At 49.7% G+C, this 21442-nt stretch overlaps 1 protein-coding gene and 1 non-coding gene across 2 annotated transcripts in view; one reads left to right on the top strand and one right to left on the bottom strand.

Annotated features, from left to right (window-relative positions):
* LOC132590948 (rho guanine nucleotide exchange factor 17-like) overlaps positions 1 to 21442 on the top strand; it is a 99302-nt gene that overhangs the window by 12432 nt on the left and 65428 nt on the right. Inside the window, 3 exon segments of the mRNA XM_060263860.1 lie at positions 5030 to 5212; positions 7088 to 7204; positions 13269 to 13361. Coding sequence (XP_060119843.1) covers positions 5030 to 5212; positions 7088 to 7204; positions 13269 to 13361 — 393 coding nt within the window.
* TRNAT-UGU (transfer RNA threonine (anticodon UGU)) lies at positions 2765 to 2831 on the bottom strand. The gene has a single exon. It is a non-coding gene; the product is annotated as a tRNA-Thr (tRNA).

Raw genomic sequence — 21442 nt, 5'->3', positions numbered from 1 at the left:
GAAAGGGACCGCACACCTTTTCAATCAATCAATCAATCACCTTTTATTTATATCCCGCCCTCCCCGCCGAAGCAGGCTCAGGGCGGCTAACAACAAAATTCAACATACATAGTACAGAACAACATTTTAAACCACAATTAATTAAAATCTATTAAAATTCTAAAACAGTAAAGTTAATATTTGTGCTATTACCTAGATGGCGAACTTACTTAGCAGTCCTAGTCAGTGAAGGCCATTCGAAACAAGATGGTCTTGTAGGCCCTGCTGAATTGCTCAAAGTCCCGCAGGGCTTGCATTTCTTCTGGACGTTGGTTCCATAACTGTGCGGCCATAACAGAGAAAGCCCGAGTACGGGTACTTTGAAGTTTTACCTCTTTTGGCCCGGGGATAGTCAGCAGGTTCTTCCTCAGTGCTCTCTGGGGTTCATGTGGGGAGAGACGGTCCCTAAGGTAGGCAGGTCCTCGGCCATATAGGGCTTTAAAGGTAATGACCAGCACTTTGTAACGAATCCGGTAAGTAACTGGTAGCCAGTGCAGTTCACGCAGCCCCGGCTGTATGCGCTCCCACTTTGGGAGCCCGCATTTCCCGCGGAAATAATGAAGGACAGGGGCCCCTTCTTTGGGGGCTCATAAAATCGGAGCCCCTGGTCCAATCTTTTTCAAACCTGGGGGATGTTTTGAAGAGAGGCAGTGGATGCTATGCTGCAAATTGGGTGCCTCTACCTCAAAAAACAGACTCCCCCCAGCCCCAGATACCTGTGGATCAATTCTCCATTATACCCTATGGGAACCGATCTCCCTAAGGAATAATGCAGTGCCCAGCAGACATTTCCCTCCCCCCCACCGCCGCTTTCTGATGACCCTGAAGTGGGGGGAGGGCCTCCAAACCAGGAGATCCCCTGCTCCCGCCTGGGGAGTGGCAACCGTAGTTTGCAGTCAAATGCAGCTTGGAAGATACAGAGCTGGGTCACACGTTGCTGCTCCAACTGCCGCTTGAAGCTTCTACCAGGTCTTTTTTTTTTTTGTAGCAGGAACTCCTTTTCATATTAGGCCACACACACCCTGATGTAGCCAATCCTCTTGGAGCTTATAGTAGGCCCTGTAGAAAAAGCCCTGTAAGCTCTTGGAGGATTGGTTACATCAGGGAAGTGTGGCCCAGGGGTGGAATTCTAGCAGAAGCTCCTTTGCATATTAGGCCACACCTCCCTGATGCAGCCAATCCTCCCAAGAGCTTACAGCAGGGGTGTTGAACATGCAGTTCGGGGCCGAATCAGGCCCCCAGAGTGCTATCAAGCCCCGAGCAACTGGCTGTCTGTCATCTGCTTCCTTCTCCCTATCTCTTGCTTCCTTCTGCATCACAGCTTGCTTTGCCAGGCTTGCTCAATCGCACAGGAGCTACAGAGCAAAGCCTCTATTTTCTCCATTGGCTCGGGCTCCTCCCTTGGGGAGGAATAGCTTGCTTTTCCAGGCTCCCTCAATTGCTGAGCCCAGCCTCTCTTCCTTCTATTGGCTGAGGCTCCTTCCCCCCCCACACACACACACACACCAGTCCCCCGGGGAAGGAAGGAAAGAGCCAGAGCTTCCTTTGCCCAGTTCCCTGGATCTCAGGGGAGAAATACAAAGAAAGCATCTTTAAAACCAATGAGTGTTAATTTTTTAAGCATGTGTTTTTTAAAAATATATATATTTGAGTTTGCCTGTGTTATTTATAAAATTTATATCTCTGCTACCTAATCTTAAATAGGTACACTTATGGCTCGGCCCGACCCAACATGGCTTGTGTCACATAAGAACATAAGAGAAGCCATGTTGGATCAGGCCGGGGATTGAACCTGGGACCTTCTGCTTACATATGAACATATGAAGTTGCCTTCTACTGAATCAGACCCTGGTTCCATTGAAGTCAGTCTTGTCTACTCAGACTGGCAGCGGCTCTCCAGGGTCTCAAGCTGAGGTTTTTCACGCCTACTTGGCTGGACCCTTTTTAGTTGGAGATGCCGGGGATTGAACCTGGGACCTTCTGCTTCCCAAGCAGATGCTCTACCGCTGAGCCACCATCCCTCCTCTTTTAGACCCTCAGTCCATCAGTGTCAGAATTGTCTACTCAGACTGACAACGGCTCTCCAGGGTCTCAAGCTAAGGTTTTTCACACCTATTTGCCTGGACCCTTTTTAGTTGGAGATGCCGGGGACTGAACCTGGGACCTTCTGCTTACATATGAACATATGAAGCTGCCTTCTACTGAATCAGACCCTGGGTCCACTGAAGTCAGTCTTGTCTACTCAGACTGGCAGCAGCTCTACAGGGTCTCAAGCTGAGGTTCTTCACGCCTACTTGCCTGGACCCTTTTTAGGTGGAGATGCCAAGGATTGAACCTGGGACTGTCTGCTTACCAAGCAGATGCTCTACCATTGAGCCACAGCCCCATTCATGGCTCTCCAGGGTCTCCAGCTGAGGTTTTTCACGCCTATTTGCCTGGGCCCTTTTTAGTTGGAGTTGCTGGGGATTGAACCTGGGACCTTCTGCTTACCAAGCAGATGCTCTAACACTAAGACACAGCCCCATTCATGGCTCTCCAGGGTCTCAAGCTGAGGTTTTTCATGCCTATTTGCCTGGACCCTTTTTAGTTGGAGTTGCTGGGGATTGAACCTGGGACCGTCTGCTTACCAAGCAGATGCTCTAGCACTGAGCCACAGCCCCATTCATGGCTCTCCAGGGTCTCAAGCTGAGGTTTTTCATGCCTATTTGCCTGGACCATTTTTAGTTGGAGATGCCAGGGATTGAACCTGGGACCTTCTGCTTACAAAGCAGATGCTCTACCTCTGAGCCACCGTCCCTCCCCAATCTGTATTTTCATATTTTTACAATTGAGGTTTATATCGATACTGCTTTTTATATGAATTTTATGGAATGTAAGCCACCCTGAGCCTGCTTCAGTGGGGGGGGGGGGGCAGGATATAAGCCAAAGAACAAAATAAATTAATAAAGCAAGCGCTTAAGCCCTGGCTTCTGCTCTGGAGAAAAATTGTTGGCAGACCCCCAAAGTGCCAAACAGTATTTCCTTTAGCTGAGAGAAACGTCGACTGAGGGGTGACATGATAGAGGTTTGCAAGGTTATGCATGGGATGGGTAAGGCATAGAAAGAAGTCCTTTTCTTTCTTTCTCTCAATACAAGAACTCCTGGGCATTCATTGAAATTGCTGAGCAGACAGGTTAAAACGGATAAAAGGAAGTCCTTCTTCACCCAAAGGGTGGTTAACATGTGGAATTCTCTGCCACTTGAGGTGGTGGCAGCTAAAAGCATAGCCAGCTTCAAGAGGGGAATCGATAAGCATATGGAGTAGAAGTCCATCAGTGGCTATTAACCGCAGCGTATCCTTGGAATTCTCTGTCTGGGGCAGTGATGCTCTGTATTCTTGTGCTGGGACAGGGGACACAGTGGAAGGGTGTGTAACCCCACTGGTGGACCTCTTGATGACACTTGGTTTGGTTTGGTTTTTTGGCCATTTTGTGACACAGAGTGTTGGACTGATGGGCCGTTGGCCTGATCCAACATGGCTTCTCTTGTGTTCTTATGTCTGGAGCAGTGATGCTATGTATTCTTGGTGCTTGGGGGGCACAGTGGGGTGGCTTCTAATGTCCTGGCTCCACTGATGGACCTCCTGATGGCACCTGGTTTATGGCCACTGCATGACACAGAGTGTTGGACTGCATGGGCCATTGGCCTGATCCAACATGGCTTCTCTTATGTCTAGGGAAGTGATGCTTTTTCTTCTTGGTGCTTGTGGGGGGGCACAGTTGGAGGGCTTCTAGTGTCCTGGCCCCACTGGTGGAGCTCTTGATGTCACCTGGGTTTTTTTGGCCCCTGTGTGACACAGAGTGTTGGACTGGATGGACCATTGGCCTGATCCAACATGGCTTCTCTTATGTTCTTATGTCTGGGGGCAGTGATGCTCTGCCTTCTTGGTGCTTGTGGGGGGCACAGTGGGAGGGCTTCTAGTGTCCTGGCCACACTGATGAACCTCCTGATGGCACCTGGTTTATGGCCACTGCGTGACACAGAGTGTTGGACTGGATGGGCCATTGGCCTGATCCAACATGGCTTCTCTTATGTCTAGGGCAGTGATGCTTTTTCTTCTTGGTGCTTGTGGGGGGGCACAGTTGGAGGGCTTCTAGGTAGGTAGGTAGTTTTATTTAGGTAGTTTTATTTATATCCCGCCCTGATCCAACAGGGCTTCTCTTATGTTCTTATGTGACACAGAGTGCTGGACTGGATGGGCCATTGGCCTGATCCAACATGGCTTCTCTGATGTTCTTATGTGACACAGAGTGTTGGACTGGAGGGGCCATTGGCCTGATCCAACATGGCTTCTCTTATGTTCTTATGTGACACAGAGTGTTCGACTGGAGGGGCCATTGGCCTGATCCAACAGGGCTTCTCTTATGTTCTTATGTGACACAGAGTGTTGGACTGGATGGGCCACTGGCCTGATCCAACATGGCTTCTCTGATGTTCTTATGTGACACAGAGTGTTGGACTGGAGGGGCCATTGGCCTGATCCAACAGGGCTTCTCTGATGTTCTTCTGTGACACAGAGTGTTGGACTGGAGGGGCCATTGGTCTGATCCAACAGGGCTTCTCTGATGTTCTTATGTGACACAGAGTGTTGGACTGGATGGGCCATTGGCCTGATCCAACATGGCTTCTCTGATGTTCTTATGTGACACAGAGTGTTGGACTGGATGGGCCATTGGCCTGATCCAACAGGGCTTCTCTTATGTAAAAGTCCACAAGAAATATGCGCTGATGCGACCCTTCCCGCCCCCCCCTCTCACGATCTGCCCAAGTTCACAGAATCAGCATGGCTGTCAGATGGCCATCTAGCCTCTCTTTAAAAACCTCTCGACGATGGAAGTATTGGTTTATATTAGTCCTTTGTATTCATCCTTGGTTTATATTAGTCCTCCAAAGAAGGAAACCTTGGTTTATATCAGTCCATCTTCTCTTTTCCCCCCTCTCTCTCTTCCAGGGTTATATGAAGCCCCTGAAGCAGCCCGAAAACTCTATCCTCTGCGACCCTTCCCTGGTCGACGAGATCTTCGATCAGATCCCCGAGCTGTTGGAACATCACGAGGAGTTCCTGGAGCAGATCAGCGAGTGCGTGCAGAAATGGCACGAGAACCAGAAAGTGGGTGACATCCTGGTACAGTCTGTAAGTACAGGCATCTGACCCCGCAAAACGCACCACCACCCCCCGTTTCCAGAACGCTGACTGCAGCGGAAGAACCAGCAATGGGGTGGGGCAAAGGGAACTTACATAAAAACCCGGATGCGGGGCCCAGGAGGGAGACAAAATGAGACTTACAGGGCAATCCGATGCAATTTATGCCCAGTGATTTCAGAAGTCTAAGGTGTCAGGTCTATGATGAGCTTCAATAACAACAACTCTCTTCAACAATAACAAACCTCATCAGGATTAGTGTTTATTGTAAAACAGGATAGTGCCACTTACAAGGCCAGTGGCGAAATTAAGGCAGGATGCAGGAGGGGAGGGAGGGTGGCTCAGTGGTAGAGCATCTGCTCGGCAAGCAGAAGGCCCCAGGTTCAATCCCCGGCATCTCCAACTAAAAAGGGTCCAGGCAAGTAGGCGTGAATAACCTCAGCTTGAGACCCTGAATGGGGCTGTGGCTCAGTGGTAGAGCATCTGCTCGGTAAGCAGAAGGTCCCAGGTTCAATCCCCGGCAGCTCCAACTAAAAAGGGTCCAGGCAAGTAGGCGTGAATAACCTCAGCTTGAGACCCTGGAGAGCCATGAATGGGGCTGTGGCTCAGTGGTAGAGCATCTGCTCGGTAAGCAGAAGGTCCCAGGTTCAATCCCCAGCATCTCCAACTGAAAAGGGTCCAGGCAAATAGGTGTTGAATGTGACCCTGGAGAGCCGCTGCCAGTCTGAGTAAACAATACTGACTTTGATGGACTGAGGGTCTGATTCAGAAGAAGGCAGCTTCATATGTTCATATGTACGCAGAAGGTCCCAGGTTGAATCTCCGGCATCTCCACCTAAAAAGGGTCCATGCAAGTTAGCATGAAAAACCTCAGCTTGAGACCCTGGAGAGTTGCTGCCAGTCTGAGTAGACAAGACTGACTTTGATGGACCCAGGGTCTGATTCAGAAGAAGGCAACTTCATGCGTTGAGACAGATTGAGACCCTGGGGAGCCATGAATGGGGCTGTGGCTCAGTGGTAGAGCATCTGCTTGGGAAGCAGAAGGTCCCAGGTTCAATCCCTGGCATCTCCAACTAAAAAGGGTCCAGGCAAGAAGGTGTGAAGAACCTCAGCTGAAGACCTTGGAGAGCCATGAATGGGGCTGTGGCTCAGAGGTAGAGCATCTGCTTGGTAAGCAGAAGGTCCCAGGTTCATTCCCTGGCATCTCCAACTAAAATTGGTCCAGGCAAGAAGGCATGAAACCCTGGCGTGAAAAACCCTGGAGAGCCGCTGCCAGTCTGAGGAGACAAGACTGACTTTGGTGGACCCAGGGTCTGATTCAGTAGAAGGCAGCTTCAGATGTTCATGTGTTGGAATTTCTGATCGCTCCGGCATAAGAATGTGTGGTTTTACCATAAAGTCAAAAGAAAAATGGTGCTACACCAAGCAATGTGCCAACAAGCCAAATAAGGAAACGTAATATAAGAAACTTAATTGCTGAGGAAAAGTTCAAAACAAAGTGAATTCTTTGATTCCCCCGACAAAAATTTTACAATGAAACGTGCAGGGGTGTTGTATAAATGTGTATAAAGCTGCCACCTGGCATCTCTCTCCCTTTTTTGGCTTGCTTACCATAAAGTTTCCAACAATTCCTAGAGCTACCCTTTGTCACTTCCAGGTAGCTCTAGGACTCACCAGGAACTCTGTGGTCAGAACTTCCTTTAGGTAGATGAAGCTTTATTTTTCTTTCTAATTTTTCTCCTGGGATGCTGCCCTTCCAACTCTCCCACTGTCAGCTAGGCAGTGCCTGGCTACTTTAACTTTGTCGGACATCACTGGAATGAAATGTCTAGTTCTCTAATCAAAATCTCTTGGTCATTCCTCTAGTTTTCCAAAGAAATCCTGGTGAACATTTACTCCGCCTACATCGATAACTTTCTCAATGCCAAAGATGCTGTAAGGATCGCCAAAGAAGCCAGGCCAGCGTTTATGAAGTTTCTGGAGGTACGGCATGATTCTTTCTCCTCAGTGCTTATTTGGAAAATAGGTTGCAACTGAGTTCCGGCCACCTTGAATCTCCAACTTCCAACTCTCCTGTTTGAGCTGGAGACCAAGTCCTATGAGGAAAGGTTGAAGGAGCTGGGCACGTTTAGCCTGGAGAGGAGGCAGCTGAGAGGTGATAGGATCACCATCTTCAAGACTTGAAGGGCTGTCCTAGAGAGGATGGTGCGGAATTGTTTTCTGTGGCCCCAGAAGGTAGGACCAGAACCGATGGGTTGAAATTAAATCAAAAGAGTCTCCGGCTCAACATTAGGAAGAAGAACTTCCTGACCGTTAGAGCGGTTCCTCAGTGGAAGAGGCTTCCTCGGAAGGTGGTGGGTTCTCCTTCCTTGGAGGTTTCGAAACAGAGGCTAGATGGCCATCTGACAGCAATGAAGATCCTGTGAATTTAGGGGGAGATGTTTGTGAGTTTCCTGCATTGTGGAGGGGATTGGACTAGATGACCCTGGAGGTCCCTTCCAACTCAGGAGGTGGTGGGCTCTCCTTCCTTGGAGGTTCTTCTACAGAGGCTAGATGGCCATCTGACAGCCATGAAGATCCTGTGAATTTAGGGGGAGGTATTTGTGAGTTTAGAGCAGTTCCTCAATGGAACAGGATTCCTCCTTGGGAGGTGGTGGGTTCTCCTTCCTTGGAGGTTTTTAAAGAGAGGCTAGATGGCCATCTGACAGCAATGAAGATCCTGTGAATTTAGGGGGAGGCATTTGTGAGTTTCCTGCATTGTGCAGGGGGTTGGACTAGATGACCCTGGAGGTCCCTTCCAACTCTATGATTCTATGATTCCTCAGGAGGTGGTGGGCTCTCCTTCCTTGGAGGTTTTGAAACAGAGGATAGATGGTCATCTGACAGCAATGTGGATCCTGTGAATTTAGGGGGAGGCGTTTGTGAGTTTCCTGCCTTGTGCAGGGGGTTGGACTAGATGACCCTGGAGCTCCCTTCCAACTCTATGATTCTATGATTCCTCAGGAGGTGGTGGGCTCTCCTTCCTTGGAGGTTTTGAAACAGAGGCTAGATGGCCATCTGTCAGCAATGAGGATCCTGTGAATTTAGGGGGAGGCGTTTTGAGTTTCCTGCATTGTGCAGGGGGTTAGGGTTTGGACTAGATCAGGGATCCCCAACCCCTGGGCCGTGGACTGGTGCCAGGCCTTAGCTTGTTAGCAACCGGGCCACAGAGTGAGGCAGAGGCACTGCACTGCCCCTTTCACCCACCCACGTCCCAGACGGACAAAAGAGGCAGCGCAGCCTCAGTCCGAAGCGCTACCTCTTTCATTTGCCTAGGTCCCGGGCAGGCGAAAGGGGCAGCACAGTGGTGACCTTTGCCTACGCCTCATTTAAAGACCCCCACGGGGAGGGCAGGGATGGGGTGTGGTCGTGGGGGCACCTCCACCCCCACCAGTCCATGGAAAAATTGTCTCCCACAAAATCGGCCCCTTGTGCCAAAAAGGTTAGGGGCCAGTGGACTAGATGACCCCGCGGCTCTGTTCCAACTCTATGATTGTAAGACTGGCAGCTCTCCTAATGTAACAGGAACGCGAGGATAACAGTGTGCAGTAAGAATAACATACGACTGAACTTATGCACTTCTCAGTAACTGCAGTGTATATTTATCAATGGTCAAAAGACCTCAAGAAACTCAAACACAATCTATAGTGCCTTTGTCGATCAATATTATTTTATAGTCTAATCAAAAATATATCGGAGGGCAGGTTCAAAAGAGCCCCTAGGGAAGAAGAAGATGAAGATATTGGATTTATATCCCGCCCTCCACTCCGAAGAGTCTCAGAGCGGCTCACAATCTCCTTTCCCTCCCCCCCCCCCACAACAGACACCCTGTGAGGTAGATGAAGATATTGGATTTATATCCCACCCTCCACTCCAAAGAGTCTCAGAGCGGCTCACAATCTCCTTTCCCTCCCCCCCCCCCCACAACAGACACCCTGTGAGGTAGATGAAGATATTGGATTTATATCCCGCCCTCCACACCGAAGAGTCTCAGAGCGGCTCACAATCTCCTTTACCTTCCTCCCGCCCCCCAAACAGACACCCTGTGAGGTAGATGAAGATATTGGATTTATATCCCGCCCTCCACTCCAAAGAGTCTCAGAGCGGCTCACAATCTCCTTTCCCTTCCTCCCCCCCAACAGACACCCTATGAGGTTGATGAAGATATTGGATTTATATCCCGCCCTCCACTCCAAAGAGTCTCAGAGCGGCTCACAATTTCCTTTCCCTTCCCCCCCCCCCAACAGACACCCTATGAGGTAGATGAAGATATTGGATTTATATCCCGCCCTCCACCCCGAAGAGTCTCAGAGCGGCTCACAATCTCCTTTACCTTCCTCCCCCCCCCCAAACAGACACCCTGTGAGGTAGATGAAGATATTGGATTTATATCCCGCCCTCCACTCTGAAGAGTCTCAGAGCGGCTCACAATCTCCTTTCCCTTCCCCCCCTCAACAGACACCCTGTGAGGTAGATGAAGATATTGGATTTATATCCCGCCCTCCACTCCGAAGAGTCTCAGAGCGGCTCATAATCTCCTTTCCCTTCCTCCCCCACAACAGACATCCTGTGAGGTGGGTGGGGCTGGAGAGGGCTCTCACAGCAACTGCCCTTCAAAGGACAACCTCTGCCAGAGCTTTGGCTGACCCAAGGCCATTCCAGCAGGTGCAAGTGGAGGAGGGGGGATATAAATCCAAAATCTTCTTCTTCTACATGGGTTAGGGCCTTCTCAGTGGCAGCACCAATGTTATGGAATGCTCTCCCAGAGGCCACGAGAGCCCTGCGAGACCTCTCCCGATTCCACAAAACCAAACTTTTTCAACAGGCCTACAACAACTAACGTGGGAGGAGGCTGCCACTGTTACGTCGCTGAAGAAAATCATCTGTAGGACCGCTAATAGAGTAACAAAGGAACAGAGAACTGCAATATTGAGAAACCGCCTTTGTTATGAAATCTTTTTATAGCGCCTAATACGTAGTTTTTGCATTGTTTATATGTCTGATTCTTTTATAATTGTAATTTGAATTGTTTTTGCCATGATTGTTAGCCGCCCAGAGTCCGCTCGCGGAGTGGGCGGCATATAAATCTAAAGTAAAACTTTAAAAGTGAAGTAAAAGAGCCCCGTGGCGCATAGTGATAAAACTGCAGTCAGAGCCCTCTGCTCGCGACCTGAGTTCGATCCCAGCGAAAGCCGGTTCAGGTAGCCGGCTCCAGGTTGACTCAGCCTTCCATCCTTCCGAAGTTGGTGAAATGAGGACCCAGCTTGCTGGGGAGAAAGTGTAGATGACTGGGGAAGGCAATGGCAAACCACCCCATAAAAAGTCTGCCATGAAAACATGAAAGCAACATCACCCCAGAGTCGAAAACGACTGGTGCTTGCACAGGGGACTACCTTTAATAAAAAATATTTTTAAAAAATAGTCCTCAGATTAGCTGCAGAGTTTGTTTGTCTCAACAGCCCCGTGGCGCAGAGTGGTAAAGCTGCAGTACTGCAGTCGGAGCCCTCTGCTCACAACCTGAGTTCAATCCCAGCGGAAGCTGGTTCAGGTAGCCGGCTCGAGGTTGATTCAGCCTTCCGTCCTTCTGAGGTTGATAAAATGAGTCCCCAGCTTGCTGGGGGGAAAGCGTAGATGACTGGGGAAGGCAATGGCAAACCACCTCGTCAAAAGTCTGCCGTGAAAACGTTGTGAAAGCAACGTCACCCCAGAGTCGGAAACGACTGGTGCTTGCACAGGGGACCTTTCCTTTCCTATCTACACTGAAGGAGCCCCGTGGCGCAGAGTGGTAAAGCTGCAGTACTGCAGTTGGAGCCCTCTGCTCACGACCTGAGTTCAATCCCAGCGGAAGCTAGTTCAGGTAGCCGGCTCAAGGTTGATTCAGCCTTCCGTCCTTCCGAGGTTGATAAAATGAGTCCCCAGCTTGCTGGAGGGAAAGCGTAGATGACTGGGGAAGGCAATGGCAAACCACCTCGTCAAAAGTCTGCCGTGAAAACATTGTGAAAGCAACGTCACCCCAGAGTCGGAAACGACTGGTGCTTGCACAGGGGACCTTTCCTTTCCTATCTATACTGAAGGAGCCCTGTGGCGCAGAGTGGTAAAGCTGCAGTACTGCAGTCGGAGCCCTCTGCTCACAACCTGAGTTCGATCCCGGCAGAAGCTGGGTTCAGGTAGCCAGCTCGAGGTTGACTCAGCCTTCCGCCCTTCCGAGGTTGATAAAATGAGTCCCCAGCTTGCTGGGAGGAAAGCGTAGAAGACTGGGGAAGGCAATGGCAAACCACCCCGTTAAAAGTCTGCCATGAAAATGTTGTGAAGGTAAAATGAGGACCCAGCTTGCTGGGGGGGAAGCGTAGATGACTGGGGAAGGCAGTGGCAAAGCACCCCGTAAAAAGTCTGCCGTGAAAACGTCATGAAAGCAACACCCCAGAGTCGGAAACGACTGGTGCTTGCACAGGGGAATAGCTTTAGGGGGTTTTTTTTATTTGTCTCACAAGACCACTGCTTCCTGTTCACTCTTGCATGCATACAGCCTCATCCCGAGACATGCAGGCACAGATGTGGGGACGGTTTTACATTTTGGTTCCGCGTTTCATGGGACGGAGACAGTGCTGGTCGCCTTAGCGGATGACCTCCAGCGGCATCTGGATCGAGGCGGTGTGGCGGTGCTGATGTTGCTAGACCTGTCGGCTGCGTTCGACACGGTCGACCATTGGCTACTGACCTGCTGCCTCACCGATGTTGGGGTTGGGGGGTTGGCCTTACAATGGCTTTCCTCCTTCCTCGAGGATCGGGGACAAAGGGTGGCAATCGGGGGAGAGCTCTCCCAGAGACGCACACTACATTGTGGGGTGCCTCAGGGAGCAGTTCTATCCCGATGCTATTTAATATCTATATGCGCCCCCTTGCCCAGATTGCCAGGAGGTATGGGCTTGGGTGTCACCAATATGCAGATGACACCCAGCTCTATTTGCTAATGGATGGCCGGCCTGGATGCGTCCCAGGGAATTTGGACCTGGCACTGCAGGCTGTGGCAACTTGGTTAAGACTGAGTGGGCTGAAACTGAATCCAGCGAAGACAGAGGTCCTTTGCTTGGGTCGAGGCGCTCTGGGAGGAGAAATATCTCTCCCGGTCTTTGACGGGGCGCCGCTGAAGGCGGCGCACCGGGTCAAGAGCCTGGGAGTTCTACTGGAGCCTTCATTATCAATGGAGGCCCAGATAGCAGCCACTGCCAAGTCAGCCTTTTTTCAACTGAGGCGGGCGAGGCAGTTGGCTCCCTTCCTAGAGCGTCGGGACCTGGCAACAGTGATCCATGCAACAGTCACCTCGAGATTGGATTACTGCAGTGCCATCTACATGGGGCTGCCTCTGTGCCGAACCCGGAAACTGCAGCTAGTGCAGAACGCGGCCGCTAGATTACTGCTGGGGCTCCCAAAGTGGGAGCACATACGGCCGGGGCTGCGTGAACTGCACTGGCTGCCAGTTACTTACTGGATTCGTTACAAAGTGCTGGTCATTACCTTTAAAGCCCTATATGGCCGAGGACCTGCCTACCTTAGGGACCGTCTCTCCCCACATGAACCCCAGAGAGCACTGAGGTCAGCAGGGAAGAACCTGCTGACTATCCCCGGGCCAAAAGAGGTAAAACTTCAAAGTACCCGTAACTGGGCTTTCTCCGTTATGGCCCCACAGTTACGGAACCAACTTCCAGAAGAAATGCGAGCCCTGCGGGACCTGGAGCAATTCCGCAGGGCCTGCAAGACTACTTTGTTTCAAATGGCCTTCACAGACTAGAACGACTAATTAAGTTCGCCATCTAGATAATAGCACAATTTATTTTTATTGTTTTAGATTTTTAATAGTTTTTAATTCACTATGGTTAAAATGTTTTTGTTCTATGTATATTGAACTTTGTTGTTAGCCGCCCTGAGCCTGCTTTGGCGGGGAGGGCGGGATATAAATAAAAGGTATTATTATTATTAAAAAGGTATTATGTTTTTGTTTCTTCTCCAGCAAAACATGAGGGAGAACAAGGAGAAACAGGCGCTCTCGGACCTCATGATCAAACCAGTGCAACGGATCCCGCGCTATGAGCTTCTGGTCAAGGTGAGCTGAGATGGGGGAGAGGATGGGTTTGTGTCGCATTTGACACTGTTGCTACCGGGATGGGCACAAAGCGGTCCGCGAATGAAAGCTCGTCATGAATTTTGGGCGGTTCGCGAAGGGATGTTTGCAAACTGAAAAACCGCCACGAATTTCCACGGATATGGATGTGGTTTGTGGCAGTTCGTGAAGATGATATTGATGATATTGCATTTATATGCCGCCCTCCACTCCGAAGAGTCTCAGAGCGGCTCACAGTCTCCTTTACCTTCCTCCCCCACAACAGACACCCTGTGAGGTAGATGAAGACGTTGGATTTATATCCCGCCCTCCACTCCGAAGAGTCTCAGAGCGGCTCACGATCTCCTTTACCTCCCCCCCCCTCCACAACAGACACCCTGTGAGGTAGATGAAGACATTGGATTTATATCCCGCCCTCTACTCCAAAGAGTCTCAGAGTGGTTCACAATCTCCTTTACCTTCCTCCCCCACAACAGACACCCTGTGAGGTAGATGAATACATTGGATTTATATCCCGCCCTCCACTCCGAAGAGTCTCAGAGCGGCTCACAATCTCCTTTACCTCCCCACCCCCACAACAGACACCCTGTGAGGTGGGTGGGGCTGGAGAGGGCTCTTTCAAGGACAACCTCTGCCAGAGCTGTGGCTGACCCAAGGCCATTCCAGCAGGTGCAAGAGGAGAAGAGGGGAATCAAACCCAGTTCTCGCAGAAAAGAGAGCTGTGGCTGACCCAAGGCCATTCCAGCAGCTGCAAGTGGAGGAGTGGGGAATCAAACCCAGTTCTCCCAGAGAAGAGAGCTCTGGCTGACCCAAGGCCATTCCAGCAGCTGCAAGTGAAGGAGTGGGGAAAGGCGGTCCTTGAGGTAGGCAGGTCCAAAGCTATATAGGGCTTTAAAGGTCACGACCAGCACTTTGAACCGGGCTCGGAACACCACAGGCAACCAGTGCAGCGTCTCCCGTGCAGGTTGGATGTAAAGGCCAACCTGTCCACAGCATTCTACACCAGTTACAGCTTCTGGGTCCGAGTCAAGGGCAGCCCCATGTAGAGGGCGTTACAGTAGTCTATTCTCTTAAAACAATTTTATTGGTAACATATGGTAATAAATCTATATCTTACATCTTTAAAAACTTCTTTTATCTACCCCATATATTACTTTCTACCCACCCCTCCCCCCGATACTTGACCCCCACCAGTGTTATTTACTTAAAAAGCAAATATTTAAAGGTACCCTTAACTATTAAAACAAAAATTTATATTCTTCTTCTTTTTAACACTTAATTATTATCAAAAATTGTCCAGTGTCCTTTTATTTTCCACTCTTTTTCTGCATATCTTCTAAACTTTTTCCACGCCGTCTTAAAAACTTCCAAATCGTACTCTCTTAATAGTCTTGTTAATTTGTCCGTCTCACTCCATGTCATAGCTTTTATAATCCAATCCCATTTCTCTGGTATTTTTTCTTGCTCCCGCAGCTGCGCATACAATGTCCTACCAGCTGAGAGCAAGTACCAGATTAAAGTTCTATCTTCTTTTGGAAATGTTTCCATTTGTAATCCCGACAGAAAAGTCTCTGCAACTTTATTAAACTCATATCCCAAGATCTTAGAAAGCTCTTGCTGAATCATCTGCCAAAACAACTGCCAAAACATTCTCTATTCTCTTTACAGTAGTCTATTCTTGAGCTGACCGTAGCATGAATTACTGTAGCCAAGTTGCTGCGTTCCAGCTATGGAGCCAACTGTCTTATTTGCTTAAGATTAGATTTCAGAACCTAAGCAAGGTTGTCCCTGGTTACTACTTGGATGAGAGACTACCAAGGAAGTCTACGCAGAGGCAACAAGTGGCCAACCACCCCTATACGTATTTAGCCCTGACCTGGATAGAACCTATGAAGCTGCCTTCTACTGAATCAGACCTTTGGTCCATCAAAGTCAGTATTATCTTCTCAGACTGGCAGCGGCTCTCCAGGGTCTCAAGCTGAGGTTTTTTCACACCTATTTGCCTGGACCCTTTTTTGGAGAAGCCGGGGATTGAACCTGGGACCTTCTGCTTCCCAAGCAGATGCTCTACCACTGAGCCACAGCCCCATTCATGGCTCTCCAGGGTCTCAAGCTGAGGTTCTTCACGCCTACTTGCCTGGACCCTTTTTTGGAGAAGCCGGGGATTGAACCTGGGACCTTCTGCTTCCCAAGCAGATGCTCTACCACTGAGCCACAGCCCCATTCACGGCTCTCCAGGGTCTCAAGCTGAGGTTCTTCACGCCTACTTGCCTGGACCCTTTTTTGGAGAAGCCGGGGATTGAACCTGGGACCTTCTGCTTCCCAAGCAGATGCTCTACCACTGAGCCACAGCCCCATTCACGGCTCTCCAGGGTCTCAAGCTGAGGTTCTTCACGCCTACTTGCCTGGACCCTTTTTTGGAGAAGCCGGGGATTGAACCTGGGACCTTCTGCTTCCCAAGCAGATGCTCTACCACTGAGCCACAGCCCCATTCACGGCTCTCCAGGGTCTCAAGCTGAGGTTCTTCACGCCTACTTGCCTGGACCCTTTTTTGGAGAAGCCGGGGATTGAACCTGGGACCTTCTGCTTCCCAAGCAGATGCTCTACCACTGAGCCACAGCCCCATTCACGGCTCTCCAGGGTCTCAAGCTGAGGTTCTTCACGCCTACTTGCCTGGACCCTTTTTTGGAGAAGCCGGGGATTGAACCTGGGACCTTCTGCTTCCCAAGCAGATGCTCTACCACTGAGCCACAGCCCCATTCACGGCTCTCCAGGGTCTCAAGCTGAGGTTCTTCACGCCTACTTGCCTGGACCCTTTTTTGGAGAAGCCGGGGATTGAACCTGGGACCTTCTGCTTCCCAAGCAGATGCTCTACCACTGAGCCACAGCCCCATTCACGGCTCTCCAGGGTCTCAAGCTGAGGTTCTTCACGCCTACTTGCCTGGACCCTTTTTTGGAGAAGCCGGGGATTGAACCTGGGACCTTCTGCTTCCCAAGCAGATGCTCTACCACTGAGCCACAGCCCCATTCACGGCTCTCCAGGGTCTCAAGCTGAGGTTCTTCACGCCTACTTGCCTGGACCCTTTTTTGGAGAAGCCGGGGATTGAACCTGGGACCTTCTGCTTCCCAAGCAGATGCTCTACCACTGAGCCACAGCCCCATTCACGGCTTTCCAGGGAATCAAGCTGAGGTTATTCACGCCTACTTGCCTGGACCCTTTTTTGGAGATGCCAGGGATTGAACCTGGGACCTTCTGCTTCCCAAGCAGATGCTCTACCACTGAGCCACCATCCTTCCCCAGGCTAGATCTGGGAAATGGTTTTGTGTTTGGATGGGAGACCACCAAGGAAGTCCAGGTTCGCTATGCAGAGGCAGGCAATGACAAACCATCTCAGTTCGTCTTTCGCCCTGACTTGGATGGCCCAGGCGAGATCCGGGAAACTAAGCGGTGTTGAGTGTCGTGGAATAGAACATAAGAACATAAGAGAAGCCATGTTAGATCAGGCCAATGGCCCATCCAGTCCAACATTCTGTGTCACACAGCGGCCAAATATATATATATATATATATATATATATATATATATATATATATATATATATATATACACACACACACACACACACTGTGGCTAATAGCCACTGATGGACCTCTGCTCCATAGAGGGAATGCTTATGAAATTTGCAGCTGATACTAAATCGGGAGGGGTTGCAAATACAGTAGAAGACAAAAACAAGACACAGCATGATCTTGAAAGGCTGGGAAACTGGGCTAAAACCAGTAAAATGAATTTTAACACGGAAAAATGTAAAGTTGTGCATTTAGGTAGGAAAAATCCAATGCATGGTTATAGGATGGGGGAGACTTGTCTTAGGAGTAGTCTGTGCGAAAAGGATCTAGGGGTCTTAGTGGACCATACGCTTAACATGAGTCAGCAGTGTGATGCGGTGGCTAAAAAGGCCAATGCAATTCTGGGCTGTATCAACAGAAATATAGCGTCCAGATCACATGATGTGATGGTATCACTTTACTCTGCTCTGGTAAGACCTCACCTGGAGTATTGTGTTCAGTTTTGGGTGCCACATTTTAAGAAGGCTATAGACAAGCTGGAACGGGTCCAGAGGAGGGTAACAAAGATGGTGAGGGGTCTGGAGACCAAGTTCTACGAACAAAGGTTGAAGGAGCTGAGGATGTCTAGCCTGGAGGCAGCTGTGCTATGATCAGCATCTTCAAGTACTTGAAGGGCTGTCATCTAGAGGATGGTGCAGAATTGTTTTCTGTGGCCCCGGAAGGTGGGACCAGAACCAATGGGTTGAAATCAAAAGAGTGTCTGGCTCAGAGCGGTTCCTCAGTGGAACAGGCTTCCTCGGGAGTTGGTGGGCTCTCCTTCCTTGGAGGTTTTAAACAGAGGCTAGATGGCCATCTGACAGCAATGAGGGTGCTGTGAATTTAGGGGGAGGTATTTGTGAGTCAAAGCGATGGTATTCCCAGTAGTAATGTATGACTGTGAGAGCTGGACCATAAGGAAGAATGAGTGCAGAAGAATAATGAGTGCAGAAGAATAGATGCTTATGAGCTGTGGTGCTGGAGAAGACTCTTGAGAGTCCCTTGGACTGCAAGAAGATCCAGCCAGTCAGTCCTAAGGGAGATCAACCCAGACTGTTCCCTGGAAGATCAGATGCTGAAGCTGAAGCTCAAATACTTTGGCCACCCAATGAGAAGGGAGCACTCCCTGGAGAAGACTCTTGAGAGCCCCTTGGACTGCAAGAAGATCCAACTAGTCAGTCCTAAGGGAGATCAACCCAGACTGTTCCTTGGAAGGTCAGATGCTGAAGCTGAAGCTCAAATACTTTGGCCACCAAATGAGAAGGGAGCCCTCACTGGAGAAGATCCTGATGCTCGGAAAGACAGAAGGCAAAAGAAGAAGGAGACGGCAAAAGATGTGATGGCTGGACAGCGTGACTGATGTAACAATCACGAATCTGAGCAGATTTCGGAGGATGGTGGAAGACAGGAGGGCCTGGGGTGATTTGGCCCATGGGGTCATAAAGAGTCGGACTCGACTGTGCGACTGAACAACAGCAACAATTTGTGAGTTCCCTGCATTGTGCAGGGGGTTGGACTAGATGGCCCTGGAAGTCCCTTCCGACTCTATGATCCTGGTTTGTGTTTGGATGGGAGACCAGCAAAAGAAGTCCAGGGTCACTACGCAGAGGCAGGCAATGACAACCCACCTCTGCACATTTCTTGCCTTGAAAAATCTGATGGGGTTGCCAGCATTCGGCTGTGACTTTGGCAGAACTTTGCCCCACTAGATCTCACAGACATTGGGATGGGTGCATTCACACTACGCGAAACGATTTGTTTTGCAACTGGATTTTTACAGTGTAAGGATAGCAAAAATCCAGTGGCAAAACGCATTATTGAAGTGTAGTGTGAACCAGCGTTCCCTCTAAGCTGAGTTAGCGTGAGTTAGCTCACAGGTTTTTAGCCTCCAGGTCACACAGTTTTGTCTTAGCTGAGGAAAAATGGCCCCGGAGCACACTAATTTAGGCAGTACCTTACAACTTCAATGCCAGTTTGTTGTTGTTCAGTCACACAGTCACATCCGACTGTCTGCGACCCCGTGGACAAAGTCACACCAGGCCCTCCTGTCTTCCACCATCCTCAGAAGTCTGCTCAAATTCATGTTAGTTACATCAGTAACGCTGTCCAGCCATCTCATCTTTTGCCGTCCCCTTCTTCTTTCGCCTTCTGTCTTTCCCAGCATCAGGGTCTTCTCCAGGGAGTGCTCCCTTCTCATTGGGTGGCCAAAGTATTTGAGCTTCAGCTTCAGCATCTGACCTTCCAGGGAGCAGTCTGGGTTGATTTCCCTGAGGACTGACTGATTGGATCTTCTTGCAGTCAAGGGACTCTCAAGAGTCTTCTCCAGCACCACAGCTCGAAAGCATCTATTCTTCTGCGCTCGGCCTTCCTTATGGTCCAGCTCTCACAGCCATACATTACTACTGGAAATATCATCGGTTTGACTCACAAATACCTCCCCCTAAATTCACAGCAACCTTAATTGCTGTCAGATGGCCATCTAGCCTCTGTTTAAAACCTTCTCATTTAAATCCTTCTCATTTGGTGGCCAAAGTCTTTGAGCTTCAGCTTCAGCATCTGACCTTCCAGGGAACAGTCTGGGTTGATTTCCCTTAGGACTGACTGATTGGAGCTTCTTGCAGTCCAAGGGACTCTCAAGAGTCTTCTCCAGTGGGTGCTCCCTTCTCCTTTAGTGGCCAAAGTATTTGAGCTTCAGCTTCAGCTTCAGCATCTATCATAAGAACATATAAGAACATAAGAGAAGCCATGTTGGATCAGGCCAATGGCCCATCCAGTCCAACACTCTGTGTCACACAGTGGCCAAAAAAAAGTTATAATTTCTTTTTGGCCACTGTGTGACACAGAGTGTTGGACTGGATGGGCCATTGGCCTGATCCAACATGGCTTCTCTTATGTTCTGATGTAACTAACATGAATTTGAGCAGACTTCTGAGGATGGTGGAAGACAGGAGAGCCAGTTTGGTGTAGTGGTTAAGTGTGCGGACTCTTATCTGGGAGAACCGGGTTTGATTCCCCACTCCTCCACTTGCACCTGCTGGAATGGCCTTGGGTCAGCCATATCTCTGGCAGAGGTTCTCCTTGAAATGGCAGCTGCTGTAAGAGCCCTCTCCAGCCCCACCCACTTCACAGGGTGTCTGTTGTGGGGGGGAAGGTAAAGGAGATTGTGAGCTGCTCTGAGACTCTTCAGAGTGGAGGACGGGATATAAATCCAATATCTTCTTCATCTTCTATATATATATATACACACACACTGTGGCTAATAGCCACTGATGGACCTCTGCTCCATATTTTTATCTAAACACCTCTTGAAGGTGGCTATGCTCGTGGCCGCCACCACCTCCTGTGACAGTGAATTCCACATGTTAATCACCCTTTGGGTGAAGAACAGGGAACAGTCTGGGTTGATTTCCCTTAGGACTGACTGATTGGACCTTCTTGCAGTCCAAGGGACTCTCAAGAGTCTTCTCCAGGGAGTGCTCCCTTCTCATTTGGTGGTCAAAGTATTTGAGCTTCAGCTTCTGCATCTGACCTTCCAGGGAACAATCTGGATTGATTTCCCTTAGGACTGACAGACTGGATCTTCTTGCAGTCCAAGGGACTCTCAAGAGTCTTCTCCAGCACCACAGCTCAAAAGCATCTGTTCTTCTGCTCTCGGCCTTCCTTATGGTCCAGCTCTCACAACCATACATTACTACTGGAAATATCATCGCTTTGACTCTTCTCCAGTGAGTGCTCCCTTCTCCTTTGCTGGCCAAAGTATTTGAGCTTCAGCTTCAGCATCTGTCCTTCCAGGGAACAGTCCGGGTTGATTTCCCTTAGGACTGACTGATTGGATCTTCTTGCAGTTCAAGTTTACAACTTTAATACCACTAGCTCAGAAAGTAGAATTTTTGCTCGCAAGTCTGCAGCTTAGAGGGAACATAGGTGTGAATGCACCCCATGAATGCATTTTTTCCTCCTTGTGATGGAACATCCTCACACACACACACCGCCCAACACATCTCCTTCCTCAAACATAATGAAATTAGCACCAATTACCCGAGGTCACCGTGTTCTTTGCTCATTTTCCGTCTTCTCCCCAGTACTTGGAGCTTCGTCACAGGGAGCTTTCCCCAAGTAATCCAGTCCTGTTGCGTGGAGCACCCAGGAACGGAGCCAGCTGCTCATCTCCAGCTCGGGATTAGTGGGCCGCACGGACAGCTTGCTGCTCCAGCAGGCTGCATTCTTGGGATGACTCACATTTCTGAGTCAGAGCAATTGGGTTTGCATGGGATTCCAGGAAGGAGCTGTCACTCATGCCGGAACAATTGAGATGCCCGGAAGCCGAGAAGGGAAACTTCATTTGTGGAGTGGGCTGTTCTGCAAAGTACATACCATCCGGGGAATCAACTGCACCAGTTTGGTGTAGTGGTTAAGTGTGCGGACTCTTATCTGGGAGAACCGGGTTTGATTCCCCA

The sequence above is a fragment of the Heteronotia binoei genome, unplaced genomic scaffold (genome assembly GCF_032191835.1).
Source record: "Heteronotia binoei isolate CCM8104 ecotype False Entrance Well unplaced genomic scaffold, APGP_CSIRO_Hbin_v1 ptg001203l, whole genome shotgun sequence".
Classification (NCBI taxonomy): domain Eukaryota; kingdom Metazoa; phylum Chordata; class Lepidosauria; order Squamata; family Gekkonidae; genus Heteronotia; species Heteronotia binoei.
Note: the sequence above shows the minus strand (reverse complement) of the source record. Positions and strands in the feature narration are given on the sequence as shown.